The sequence below is a fragment of the Juglans microcarpa x Juglans regia genome, chromosome 2S, assembly GCF_004785595.1.
Source record: "Juglans microcarpa x Juglans regia isolate MS1-56 chromosome 2S, Jm3101_v1.0, whole genome shotgun sequence".
Taxonomy (NCBI): domain Eukaryota; kingdom Viridiplantae; phylum Streptophyta; class Magnoliopsida; order Fagales; family Juglandaceae; genus Juglans; species Juglans microcarpa x Juglans regia.
In genome coordinates, this window is record NC_054597.1 from 31,609,599 (window position 1) to 31,624,464 (window position 14,866).

At 37.1% G+C, this 14,866-nt stretch overlaps 2 protein-coding genes across 2 annotated transcripts; one reads left to right on the forward strand and one right to left on the reverse strand.

Annotated features, from left to right (window-relative positions):
* The first annotated feature begins 593 nt into the window (after positions 1–593).
* Positions 594–11,103, forward strand: LOC121252115 (synaptotagmin-5-like). Its single transcript, XM_041151597.1, has 12 exons — positions 594–1,056; positions 1,157–1,207; positions 1,291–1,411; positions 1,771–1,892; positions 3,136–3,237; positions 3,727–3,801; positions 6,926–7,005; positions 7,424–7,574; positions 7,649–7,879; positions 9,819–10,115; positions 10,313–10,426; positions 10,662–11,103. Exons 1-12 carry the CDS (start codon positions 847–849, stop codon positions 10,806–10,808), a joined length of 1,701 nt encoding a protein of 566 aa, XP_041007531.1. The 5' UTR covers positions 594–846; the 3' UTR covers positions 10,809–11,103.
* A 337-nt stretch (positions 11,104–11,440) lies between these two features.
* LOC121253571 (receptor-like protein 7) lies at positions 11,441–14,068 on the reverse strand. Its single transcript, XM_041153571.1, has one exon. The coding sequence runs from the start codon at positions 14,042–14,044 to the stop codon at positions 11,441–11,443; it is 2,604 nt and encodes an 867-aa protein (XP_041009505.1). The 5' UTR covers positions 14,045–14,068.
* Positions 14,069–14,866: the final 798 nt, after the last annotated feature.

Genomic DNA, 14,866 nt, shown 5'->3' on the forward strand with positions numbered 1-14,866 from the left:
CTTTATTATTTGGGTAGTGCTAATGTGCCGTCCAGTTTTGACTGCTGGCCTGTCCACTATTACAAATTTTTTTTTTTCTTTACCTTTTTTAACATATTTAAATATTTTAAAAAAATAAAAATATATCAATACACTAATAGTCAATTCTTTAATTAATAAATAAAAGGAAAAAATTAAAAAAATTTAAATATATAAACGATCAAAATGAAGAGATAAAATAAAACAGTATAGTAATATTATACTTATTATTTTCACCTACTTTCTCCATTTACATCTTCATTGACGGCACTTCCACCCTTGAGTCATACAACCAACTAACAGCATCTTTTGATCACTTTTACATCAATTCATGCTATCAAACGTTGCACTTTTCTGTGTTTTTTGTTTTGTTTCTCTCTGTCAATTCTCCAACAATACGACCAACTGTCCCTAATAATCTTAGGCAGTTTATTTATCCCTTATTTATAGAGTTAAAAATCCATGTCAAAAAAAAAAAAAAATGATCCTACGTGTGAAGATTTGATTGGTCAGGCCGTCCACCTCCAACGTCCAACATTTTTTGTTAAGCCCAAATAAGAAGGTCCCAATGCTTTGTAATGCTTTGTCGGCAGAGCTCTCCTTTTCGAGTACTTCGCGAGTTCCCGACACTGAATAGGATAAAGATTGAAGAAAAAAAGCTTTGCGCGTTTAGTCCGCCCAAACCTTTGATTACAACGAGAATCCTAATAGCCATCTGCCATTCAACTCTAATCTCCCTCTGCTTCTTCTTCTTCTTCTTCTTCTTCGTTCATCACAAATCTCTCGCTTCTCCGATCCCCCCCACTTAAGAAGACACGAAGAGAGAAAATGGGGTTTTTTATGGGGCTTATACTAGGAATTGCAGTGGGACTGGCGCTGATAGTTGGGTTCGTCCGCTGCGAGAACGTTCGGTCCAAGCGTCGGTCCGCACTCGCCACCACCATCGCCGCTTTTGCCAGGATGACTGTCGAAGATTCCAGAAAGATCCTCGCTCCTGAGTACTACCCTTCCTGGGTCGTCTTCTCTCAGCGCCAGAAGTTGAGCTCTTTCTCCCTCCCCACCTCTCTATGTTTTCCCGTCTCTTACATAATCGTATAGATACTGATATTTCTGTTTTTTCTTTCTTTTATGGATACAGTTGACTTGGCTAAATCTTCATCTTACAAAGATCTGGCCCTATGTTAATGAGGTTTTATTTTATCTTAGTTACAAAGAAAAGATTACGGATTTTTTTTTAATGATAATGATTTAGGATGAACTTGTCGTGTGCAGGCAGCGTCTGAGCTAATCAAGGCTTCTGTTGAGCCGGTTCTGGAACAATATAGACCGTTTATATTGTCTTCGCTCAAATTTTCCAAGTTCACTCTCGGTACTGTGGCACCACAATTTACAGGTTAATTACCTTCATTCATTATCCTATCCATTTTTTGTCTTTTTTCTTATTTATGCTCTTGCTGCGTGTTATAATGCATACACAATTCTTTGCCGTTTGTACTTTCTAGTTTGATCACTCTTGGTTAATGCAACTTGTTAACATTGATTTTTATTGTATAGAGTTCTGCCACAGAGCTCATTGTTAGAACCTTATGATTCTTCCTTATTGAGTAATCACCAAGTGTTTTATGCTTTATTCGCCCTTTTTATGGTCCAAATGAATGAAGGTCTATCAGATGGACAAGAATATAGTCTTGTGCTCTACATCGATGTTAAATACTTATCTTGAATTTCTTACCAATCGATGTTATTTTTTAGGAGTTTCTATCATTGAAAACGAAGAAGATGGTGTTACCATGGAGTTGGAAATGAACTGGGATGGGAATCCAAATATGGTACTTGATATCAAGACTAGACTTGGTGTAGGACTTCCAGTGCAGGTAATGTAAAAAGTTACCACCTACTTGCATCTGCTTACTAGTGACTGATGGATTGCCTTTGAGTCTCGTAGAGCATCTCGTTTGTTGTTGATTGTGTTGTTGATGACTATTATTCTTGATGTTTTTTCTAATTAAGTCTAAAGCGCCACATCCTCTTCTGGGGATTGATCTCCGTGTCTATGCTGTCAAGGCTTTGCTTTTCCAATTCACTTGAACAACCATTAAACCTATATTTAAGCCACTCGTTTGATAATATTTCCAAACTTGATGAGGGTTGGAAGGACTCAGAAAGAAAGTATTTGGCAACAATTGACAAGGAGAGGGAAATGGGAGCAATGCTCAACCAAGTATCTATTATGAAAAGTGAATAATATTTTGAATGTTTGAATATCACTCCTCGACAACTGGTTCTAGCATCAGTTCCTCTACAATTATCTATCATAGAGTTCCCATATACTAAATAAGCTAAATACATTCTCACAGCTTACTAAGAGACAATTCAATGTGTGATAAATAGACCATTTGATCTGTAGTTCTCTGAAAATATAATGATCTGCTTGCTTTATTTTGTTGTAATCATTTTCTTACCTTTATTTGTTCTTTGTTCATTTTATGTATTCTACATTTGAACATAGCTACTACCAGAAATCTTACTTGCTTATGTAAGTACAATAAACCATACTATTCAGATGCAAATTGTTTTATTATCTACTGTATACTGTCGATCTATTTTTCTATAATGTTTTTCCTAGTTGTTTTGCATTGAACTCCGAACCTTTCATTTAGCTACCCATTCAAGCATATAAAGTGAACTGCCCCTTGCATGTATTCGGGGTGGTTGGGGGGGGGGGGGGGGGAGAGTTGGTGGGTATATTCTCTTTACTTTTTAATCTAGGATAGGATTTCTCAAAGGTGGATTTTAAAGTATCAACTTTTATGTTCTTATAAATTTCTCCAATTTGAATGTGGTGAGGAAGTACAAAAAAATCGCTCCTCTATTTCATTAGAAATGTCAGTTTTTTTTCTGGGACATTATCAGAAAACTCTTTGCTAACCAAATGGGTAATAGTAAAAATGATATTTATTTTTTTCCCGTTTTCATGAATCTGCAATGTGGTTAAATGGAATGCTTGTCACTAGGGCTGGCTGCAATTGGTTTACTTGTTATGTACCCTCATGTGTATCTTATTGAACTACCATACTGAATACTTTGATTTTTGTTTGTATTATTTTCAACTTTTAGGTAAAAAATATCGGATTCACAGGGGTTTTCAGGTTGATGTTTAAGCCACTGGTTGAGGAGCTTCCGTGCTTTGGAGCTGTTTGTTGTTCTCTAAGAGAAAAGGTGTTGTATGTCCTTCTAAAGCCATCATTATAAGATATATATATTTTTATAAGTAAGAAAATAAATCACTATAAGATATTGGAAGTATGGAGTTAATATGCTTTCACTATGCATATCAAAAGAGTGTTTGACAAAAGTGCATGCAAGCTGTGTGTGCCTTAGGCACATAAATATGCGAATCTGTTATAATGGAAGCAAGCTAGTGTACTGTCAATGGGTAACATATTCATCTGACTGCAATTAGACTTTAATATATCCTATTCAGTTACCCAGTGGCAGCAAAATAATTTGAGCTTCACTATTGATGCCTATGCTTGATCTAATCAGTTCAAAAGACCTTATCATTTGGGTTTTTCAAATCTCTCTCTCTCTCTCTCTCCGCCTGCCCCCCCCCCCCCCCCCCCCCCCCCCCCCCCCCCCCCCCCCAAAAAAAAAAATCCACAAGCAATACATTGATTATATATGTAACATTGAAATTTTCTCTTGCAGAAAAATTTGGATTTTACACTTAAAGTTGTTGGTGGTGACATATCAACAATTCCTGGGCTTTACGATGCTATAGAGGTAGGAGAGAATTCTATCACATTTAACTATTCTTGCACTTTTGCACAATTTTTTTATACCATCAGGTGCGAATATCTTAGCTGAGCGCTATGAGTTTTCTGTTCCTGTATAAGAAATTATAAGCATACTATAAGAGAATATACAAAAAATTTTAATTGAGTTTTATGCTTTTCATCTTTAAGTTTGAACAGGTCTAATCAGAAACCAAAAGTTGCTAATAATTTTTTCCCAAAGTACTTGAAAAACAGTCACATTATTACTTAAAATATGACGTGTTTATATGAAAATGCCGTTTAAGATATTCTGATAACATCTGGTCCTGCACATGAATATGGCTTTGGTAAGTATGGTCTCAATTTTGTAATTCACAGAAATTAGATAAAACATGTTTTGTGCTGTACTTAACAATTTCATAAGCTTAATGTCCTTTGCAATTTATTAGGTTGATTAAACAAAAATAGAAAGATTCCCTGATGTGCCCTCACAATATGGAATTGGAGCATGGTGTATACTTATGAGCAAAAGCATCAGCTCATGCTCACTATGTTTTGAACTTGTTCTTAAGGTGAAGAACTAATTCATAAATTTAACTCCTCGAGTGAAGCTAATTTGCATTATTTACCATTTTTTTATAGGTAATCAAGAAATTTTATTCATATAAATAGGCAAAGCCTAGGTACACAGGTAGTATATGTGAGAAGCACCTAGCTAGAGGTTACAATCGAAAGTAGAAGGTCATGGACACTTAGTCTGTTACAAACTATGGCCCTCGCCCATAAGAACAATGACTTAAAGAAGAAATTTTTTAGCTCATCCGTTGTTCTCTCGCGATCTTTGAAGCTTCTAGCATCTCTCCCTCCAAATACACCAACACATACAAATAGGAACCATTCGCCAAATGGCCACCACCTGTGAGTTACCGTGAAGGCCTCTCCAGCTTGCGAGGAAATCCACCATTCTAAGAGGCATGACCCATGACAATCCGATTCTTGTGAAAAAAAATCATCCCACATGATCTTAGCCACCTCACAATGTAAAAGCAAATGATCTATTGATTCTCCATGCTTCTTACACATACAACAGCAATCCAACACAATTACCCGGTGTTTCCTCAGATTATTTGTACTTAGGATCTTATCTAGTGATGCTGTCCAAACAAAAAAAGCCGCTTTTGAAGAAGCTTTCGTTTGCCATATACTCTTCTACAGGAGCATGGTCATTCTAGAATTCATTAGAACTTGGTAAAATGATCTAACAGTGAAATTACCTTTCTTGGAATGACTCTAGTGCATCTTATCGCCGGTGCCCTCTAGCATACTTATTGAAAACAATGCCGCAAAGAACTCTATAATAGTCTCCAACTCCCAATCTTGGGCTGCCTTGATGAAATCAATATTCCATTGAGGGGAGCCATTGGAAAAGACCAAAAGATTGGCAATCGCTGCATCCTTTTCTCTTGCGAGTTCAAAGATAGCAGGGAAGGTGTCTTGGAGGCTATGGTTACCACACCATTTTCATACCAAAATTTGATACGAGAACTATCGCCCACCACAATATGTTCATGTCCTTGGAAGGTCTCCCAATGTCTCATAATATATTTCCACAACCCCACCCCATGTGTGCCTCGTACCTCATTCGAGCACACCATCTTCCCCAAGCCTCTCCAAACTGTGAATCTATTACAGACTTCTATAGGGCCCCCCTTTCGTGTTGGTACGTCCACAACCATTTATCCAATAGGGCTTGATTGAATTTTGTCAAGTGGCGAATCTCCAATCTCTCCCAGAAATTGGAGTACGAACCGTTGACTAATTAACCAGATGAAATTTGAACTCTTCCCCCAATCCACTCCAAAAGAAATCCCTTTGTAACTTCTCAATGCGGTTAGCTACCTTTGTGGGAAGCGGGAACAAGGACAAAAAGTAGGTGGGTAAGTTTGAAAGAGTGCTTTTAATCAAAGTCAACCTATCACCTTTAGACAAATATAACCTCTTCCAAGAAGCCAATCTGCGCTCCACCTTTTCGACCATGCCATTCCAAATCCTTTCAGATTTAAAGGAAGCACCCAATGGTAAGCCAAGATACTTTAGAGGCAGAGATGATACCTTGCAACCCAAGTGTGAAGCTAAATTCTCCGCTTCATGGACAGCCCCCATTGGCACTACTTCAGACTTTGAAAGGTTAATTCTCAAGCTTGATGCAGCTTCAAAACAAAGGAGTAGAGTCCTCAAGGATTGAATGTGCCCAAGATGTGCACAACAAAAGATGAATGTCATCGGCAAATAGTAGGTGAGAAATGTTAAGATCGCCATTCCCCACTGAAAAAACATAGAGTAGCCCACCGTCCACCAGGTTCTCAATCATCTTACTGAGAGCTTCCATGACAAATAAAAAAAGTAAAGGAGAAAGCGGATCCCCCTGTCTCAAGCCACGAGAGGAGTTGAAAAAACCCACCGGTGAGTCATTCACCAAGATAGAGAATCAAACTGAAGAGATGCAAAATTCTATCCATTTCTGCCATTTCCCCCCAAAGCCACATCTTGCAAGTAGATAAAGTAAGAACGACCAGTTGACATGGTCATATGTTTTCTCTATGTCTAATTTGCAAAGCAACCCGGGTTCTCTAGATTTAAGTCGTCCGTCCAAAACTTCATTTGCAATAAGGACAGACTAACTTTAGTTTGGGTTATATCTGGAGTCATTGTTAGAGCGTGACCTTTACTTGGTGTCAAGGTTTTAACCTATAATCATGGGTTAATGTTAAATATGCCTATTTGAATGAGTGTGAGTGCATGATCGACTGTAATCCTTCTATGTTTATATGAAGTGGGGAAAAAAGGATTTGAACTTTGTTTGCACCATGGGAGGAATAAGTCGATAAGTTTTGGTTTGGAAATTTGAGAATAATGTGATAGTACGCTAAATTAAGGGATTTAAATATGTTCTGCTGCCATTTAAAAATGCTTGTGTATGCCACAGTTTGCATTTTTTCTTTTGCAATAATAATGTCATGCACTCACTATAGTTTTTCAACACCATGAGTAGGTGTATCTTATCTTATATATGGTTTGGATTTGGATTATAACAAATCTCATTGTTAAGAGGAATATGTTTCTGTATACAGGGTACAATACGGGATGCTATAGAGGATACTCTTATGTGGCCTGCTCGAAAAGTTATACCTATTTTGCCTGGGGATTATAGGTAGGCCTACATATGGACAAGGATATGAGTTGAACTTTTAGCAATTGCTTTTATTCTTGTACTTAGCCGGTCTTCATATTGCATACAATTTGTGCAATGAATATGCATGCTGATGCTTCTAGTTTGTTTAGTCTTCACGCACACACAGGTGAGGTGATCTTTGCTCATCGATGATCACTGTTCCCATTGATCACTGTGTTGACATACATGCAATTAAGTCACCAAATGAAGATTTTAAGAGGGAGAGAGGAGAGGTGTTCTTTGCTCATTGGTTATTGTCATTATTAATTAGCTGCCTAGTTACACATACATTAGGTAGCTAAATTAAGCTGGAGGGGGAGAGATGTGTGGTGGTCTCTGCACATTGATTCATTGTGTGATTTCATTTGGTTTAACAGTTGGTTTTTTTGTTGTTTAGTGACCTGGAGTTGAGGCCTGTTGGGATATTAGAGGTGAAGCTTGTGCAAGCAAAGGAGCTAACAAATAAAGATATCATTGGCAAGTCAGATCCCTATGCTGAATTATATGTACGGCCTTTACGTGACAGGATAAAAACTAGCAAAATAATTGTAAGTTCTTCTACTTTTCCTTTATTTCTGTTTTCTCACTTGGGTTTTGAAGAAATCCTATGTTGTTGCTTCAGAACAATGATCTAAACCCAATCTGGAATGAACACTATGAATTTATTGTTGAAGATGCATCCACTCAACATTTGGTGGTGAAAGTTTACGATGATGAGGGGGTTCAAACATCTGAGCTCATTGGGTGTGCTCAAATACGACTAAGTGAACTTCAGCCTGGTAAAGTGAAGGATGTGTGGCTGAAGCTTGTTAAAGATTTGGAGGTCCATAGAGACAATAAAAACAGGGGGCAGGTGAGAAGATAAATCCTTTCTTTTTATTACTTAAAAAAAAGAAAAAGAAAAAAAGATAAATCCTTTCTTTTGATCATTATGTTTGTTTTTGATAAGTAATAAAAGATTTTATTCCCAAGAAATAGGCATAAGGCCAAGTACACAGGACGTATACAAAGGAAATACCTACTACTTTCCAAAAACGAAAGGAAAACTAAAACAGATTCTGGAAATTATCTTCCAATACAAAAGCTATAGCCCACAAACTCAAAGTACTAAAGAAAAAATCCCTTAGTTCTCCCAATGAACATTCTTTGTCTTCGAAGTATCTCCTATTCCTTTCAAGCCATATGCACCACATGAGACAAGAATGAATCATCTTCCAAACACAAACCACATTCTTGCAACCCTTCAAACCCTTCCACCCTACCAATAAATCCAACAAATTCTGAAAAGAGAGGGAGCTCAAGTGAAGAATCCCCACACCACAAGTCATGCCAGAAAAGTCTCCTCTTCCCATCTCCCACCTTCAATCTAATATGATTTGAAAAAACCCCCCATCCTTTTCTAATGAACTTCTACAAACTCACCCCGTACGCACCACTAGTATCTTTATTTTTTGGTTGGCAATTATTTGTTATACCTAACTTTGAGAGATTGCAGTTTCTGTCTGCCACCCGTGCTATATTAAATAACCTACAATGTTTTATGTTGTTCTTCTTAAAAGAAGGTTACTTCCCTTGTCAAAAAAGAAAAAAAAGAAGGTTACTTCCTGCATCCACACTGTAAGTGCTTTCTGGGATGGATGATAATCTTGCCAACCTGTCTTCTAGTCCTAGCAATAAATTCTTGAAAAACCCATAGCTTGTCAAATGTTGGAAACATATCCAAATGGAAACCTGCTTGGTTGCCTCGAGGGTGATTAATTCTAAAATGATTGTGTTGGGGTTGACTGCTGAAGGCTTTAATATAATCACTAATGGAATTGGCTCAACCTGGGATGGCAGAGGTACCCAAAATGCTATGAGTCCACTGGTTGGTTTGAGTTGGCTGAGGATGAGATTTATAAGATTGCATCTTGTCCCATTCATGTTAATTTCTTCATTGTTTTTTCTTTCCTTCTCTAACATCCATTTCCCCTTCCCCCTCAAAAAAGAAAAATAGAGAAAAAAAAAAAAAAAAGAACACCCACCCCTCTTTATCTTGTTGAGAATAGTCCACTGATATTAATTTGAACTTCTCTTTGCCGTAGAGGCTTCAATATTCTCTTAAGTTTTATTTTATTTTATATTTTTTTTATTGAGGCCTAAGATATTACTCTTTATTGTTTTCCTTCTTCCTACTGGGGTGATTTCTCGTGTACAAGATATATGCCTAGTGTCCCTTTGGACTTCTAAAAAAATCAGCTGGCTTTTACTTATATAAAAAAGAAAGTTTGGTTGGCTTTACTTGCATAACAAAAATCGACCGACTTTATAAAGTGTCAAAGAAGTATTTTGTATATTGTCTGGAAAGAATTTCTGTCTAAATAAAAAGGCCAATCATGGTTTGACCAACAGTGCCATCCCTGTGAGGTTTCAAAGTTGAAAGCTTCTTATCTCTAGAAGATTCTTTGTAGCCACACTCTCACTTCTCTGTCTAAAATCCTAGAAACCAACCTTCATATGATCTATACATTTGACTACTTTGTGTGCGTAATGGGGTCTGTCTTTAACTCAGTTGGGCCCTTTTGTTGTAGGAGAATTATCGATTGAGAAATGATATTTGCAGTCCTACAATGTGCAAGCCCTTTGTGCACTCCTTTTGAAAAAAATGGATAAATCTGGAATCCATATGAAAAATCATTTTTTAATAGTAGACCCTACTCTTTTTCAAAGGGAGTGGGCCCACAGTCTATGACTATATTTAGCGTTACTCTATATTTATGTTAACCATATTAACTTTCTTCTTTGTGCTTTAGGTGCATTTGGAACTTTTATACTGTCCTATTGGGATGGCGAATGGATATTCCAACCCTTTTGCCCCAGATGTTTCAATGACCTCATTAGAGAGGTTTCTCAAAAGTGGGGTGAATGGAACAGAAGCTATTGAAAATGAGAGAGGAGTCATACAGAAGAAAAAGGAGGTTATTGTTAGAGGCGTTCTTTCTGTTACTGTGATATCTGCTGAAGAGTTGCCAGCAGTGGATCTATTGGGGAAGGCCGATCCCTATGTTGTAATCACTTTGAAGAAATCAGAAATGAGAAACAAAACTCGGGTAACACCTTGGTTGCCCATTTTATCTTCCTTCACTTGTTTCCTTTATGTTTTTCCCTTGGGCATTTGTTTAGTATCTTTAGTGGAATCCTGGCCCCTTGGGTGTCCCATTCTGGTCATAGATTCTTGTGAAACAGAGTACAGTCATCTCTAGTTACACAGGCTTTAGATTCACTTACAAGTTCCTTTGTCTCTCAGGTTGTGAATGAGAGCATGAATCCTGTTTGGAATCAAACTTTTGACTTTGTTGTTGAGGATGGATTACACGATATGTTAATTCTTGAAGTCTGGGACCACGACACATTTGGAAAGGTATAGATTTTCTGCAATTATCATTATTTTTACATTTTTGTATAATTTTTCCATCAAGATACTCTGAATTCATAGTTCTAACTGGTTGATTGCCTACATTAAGCAACGTGGCATGTTAAAAAATAAAGAAGCGTTGTTGGCTCTGGGTTTTGTTTGGTGTCAACTGTGGAAATCCTACCTAAAAAGATGGGTGGGTATAGATGCTTTTGCTTATGGCGGCTTTTATAATGTGCAGGATTATATGGGGAGATGCATCTTGACACTAACTAGGGCTATATTGGAAGGGGAATTCAAAGAGTGCTTCCAGCTAGATGAAGCCAAATCAGGAAAACTGAACTTGCATCTCAAGTGGATGCCACAGCCAGTTTACCGTGATTCTTAGAGTGCTCCTTTTCAGCAGCTGATGGCAAGACAATTAAATCAAAGAGAATGTACCACCTGCTCGATGTATACCAAGAACATTGCTAACACCGAAACTGACACCGACACTGATACGAATTAAACGATTAATAAACCTTGCACCATATATGTAATAGTTGAATGTACAAAATCTCGTAGCATAAGCTATACGTAAACTACTTGTCAAAAAGGCTCGTTGTACACTAGTGAGGTTTTGAAGAAAACACAAGTAGACTCATGGAAATAAAATGACTAGAGTACTAGCATTGGTTTTTCTATATGTATCTTCAGTATCTTCAAAATTACATCTTTGAAAGATTGATTTTGTATATCAAGAAAAACATTCGCATTAGATTATACATTTTTGAACCAAATGATAATAATAATTTTTTATATTTTATTTGTTTTAAAATTATTATTTTTTATGTTATATTTTACAATTAGCATCCATTTTGTATTATCAATTTAATACAAATTTTATGTATCAAAATTATCTTAAGATAAATTCTACAATTACAATCCTAGAAGAGAGCGCACGATTACAATCCTAGAAGAGCGCGTGCGCGCGCACACATATATATTAAATATATTATAAATTCATTCTTGAGTTTGTTACTACTTCTTAATTCTAAAGGTATTTACAAACCAATCTTGCTTCCTTGCAATTATCCATTGTCCAATAACAATTTCTATTACAAATCCACACCCGTACCCGATCGCAACTACTTTCCACCCAAATTCAAATGGAGATACTAAACCTTGATTTCCTTCATTTGGAGGTTTAGGCAGTGAATCTCCACATGCTTTTGACAATGACCTTTCACATAATGCTGGGTTACCGTCGAAAGAACTGTTCGGAAATATCTCAAATTGATTTCCATGTGGTATGGGACCTATGAGACAATTGTTGAACACTTTAAAGATCGCCAGGAAAGTGAGTTGGACGAGTTGTGGGGGTATTTCTCCAAACAACTTATTTTGAGAAAGATCCAATGATTCTAGTTCTTTCAAGTTCGCCAACGATGATGGGATATGACCGGAGAGAGCATTGTTGGAGAAATTGAGAATGTGTAGTCCTTTTAGATTTCCCACTACTTCTGGAATTTCTCCTTCAAATTTGTTGCATGATAAATCAATGACTATGAGTTCATCTTGGATCTTCTCATACTTCAACTCTATACCCTTGGTTGTTAGTGTAATTGAGTAACTGAAGCCAGAATAGTAATCCAAGTATTTAAACTCTTTTGCACCAAATAATTTCATGGTGTTCCACCGTTGGAAGCATTCTGCGGGCAAATCTCCAGAGAAATTGTTGTGGGAGAGATCGATGATATGCAAGTTGGAGAGTGTGCAATTGATTTGGATATTTCTTATTGCACTGTAAAATCCATTAGAGCGAAGAATGAAAATCTTTAGCTTGGAAAGAGTTCCTAACCATAAGGGAAAGGTATCATGGATCTTATTGTAACCAACATCAAGATACTCTAACTCCTTACAATTGGCCAATGATCTTGGGAGCCGGCCTTGTAATTGGTTGTGACTCAAGTCAAGAATCCTTAAATTGCACCCATTTGCCCATGCATCTGGGATGGTTCCACCGATGTTATTGCTTCGTAGTTCGAGTGCTAGTATAGACTGGCTTAAGTTGCAGAAACATGGGTGCAGCTCGCCGCTCAAATTGTTATAGGAAAAATCAAGCATATAAAGTGAACTCAGATTGCAAAACAACGGTGGAATTTCTCCCGTAAATGCATTTTTATTGACTTGATAATATTGGACATATGGCGGTGGAATCGGGAGATACCCTTGTAGGCTATTGTTCTCAAGGTACAACTCTCGTAGATTAGGCCAGGGAAGAACATCTCGAGAATTTTCAAAGCCTGTGAGAAAGTTGTTAGAGAGATATAACTTTTGAATAGATGGTGGAATTTGAGAAATCAGGAACGATCCTTGCAGCCTGTTATTTCGGAGGTCCAATATTCGTAGATTAGGCCAGGGAAGAACATCTTGAGAATTTTCTAAGCCTGTAAGAAAGTTGTTAGAAAGATATAAAACTTGAATAGATGGTGCAAGTAGAGAAATCAAGAACAATCCTTGCAACTTGCTATTTTGGAGGTCCAACTTTTGTAGATTAGGCCAGGGAAGAACATCTCGAGAATTTTCAAAGCCTGTGAGAAAGTTGTAAGAAATATATAAATCTTGAAGGTTTTCTAGATGCAAAAGTTTGTTCTGGTTTCGTAGGAAATTCGGGAACTTTGTTAAGTTGAGAGAAGACAATCCTAGATATTGTAAACGTGGAAAAGTGTGATTAGAACTGGCTTTGGTGAGGCATGACAAATTGTCGAACGAGTTCCCTGAGAGGTCCAGAAGAGTGAGTTGGGTAAGGTTCCAGAGAGAATTTGGGATCGATCCAGAGAAACTTGTGTAAGAAAGCAATAAAGCTTGAAGGACAGTGCAGGAATGAAATTCGGGCAACTGACCAGTGAGATCTTCATTGTTTCCTATCCAAAGGTCTCGTAGTTGTGGTAGCTGAAATATTCGAATTGGGAACTCCCCGTACAATCCACAACCTTCTAGCTCTAGAGTTCTCAAAGAAGACAAATTTGCCAAGCTTTCAGGTACTATGGATGATATGTTGACTTGAGTAAGAAGAATCTCTTCTAGGCAGGTTAGGTTTTGGACTAACCTTGTTAGACTTCCAATATAAAATAAATCATTATTGTAAGACAGATCAAGAGACGACAACTTGGAGAGGTATGAAACTTCAGAGGGGACTTCTACTGAAACATTAGACTGGCTGAGATTAAGATATGTTAGCCTTGAAAGATTGCCAATTGTAGATGGGATTTTAGAAGAATTGAAGTCAATATAAGCAAGATTAAGGCTCCGGAGATGAGAAAGGCGGAAGAGGCTGCTGTTGGAGTTGATAGAACCATAGAGACAGTTGAAACTAAGGTCAAGGCCAATAACATGAGCTGTGTGGGGGTCGCACTCAACCCCAACCCATGAACAGCAATCTGATCTACCATGCTCTGCTTCTACCCTCCATGATGTAGGACATGAAGTATCATTGTATATGATAAAGCTATCCATGAATTGCATTAGAGCTAAGCTCTCATCTTGATGACAAAGTGGCTGCGGAGAAGACAAAGAGGTCATGAGTAAAAGAAGGAACAACACTAAGAGATCAGAGAAGAGAAAGCGGAAACATGTAGGCATGGTTTCAAACTAATAATTTTTAGAGTGTTGAGGTAGTGAGAGAAGAAGAAGCGAAGGGCTCTTTATATAGTAAGTAGTGTTGAAGCAAGCAATGATGCAAGTGGAGTGGGTAGGAAACTTTATAATTAATTTGTTGTTGAAAAGAAATGAAACTTACGACTGATGTTAAGGAACAGCTAGAGTCTGATATCATTTTAATTTTTTATTTAATTCTGATCTTGATTTAATAGCGGTGGACGGAAAAAGCATTTGCTTATATATAGTATACTGACTTCTTGGTTTGCAAAGAACTTCACGTACATTAACGGCCTAAGTAACACTTTATTTCGGGAGGTTTTTCCTTCCATTGGAGCAAGTGGAGGTTTTTCCTTCCGAGGGATAGATCCTTCCACGGTCACAAGTTCACGTTTTTAAGTTTTTATATATAATATATGGAAGTTTTTGGAAAATACTTAGGAAACTTTATAATTTGTTGTTGGAAAGAAAGGAAACTTACAACTCAAGATAAGAAACAAAATCTGAAATGAAAACAAAATGAGTGGCAGTTTAATATTTCCAATAAACAGAAAAGACATTGGTTTCGTTAATACCCACCAGATCTCATATTTTCATTTGTTTTGAAATGAAAACCATTTTGTATGGAGAACTAACGGCACTATATATCTAGTCTCCTGGAGATCACCTTAATTGCCTTGATCACCTAAATTTTGATTCATTTTAAATTTCTTGTGTTTTTAAAACAATATTTATTTTTTTCAAGCCATTTAAAATGTTTGGGCTGACAGTTTTGGTAATGGACTTGAACACAATCTTGGATTACTA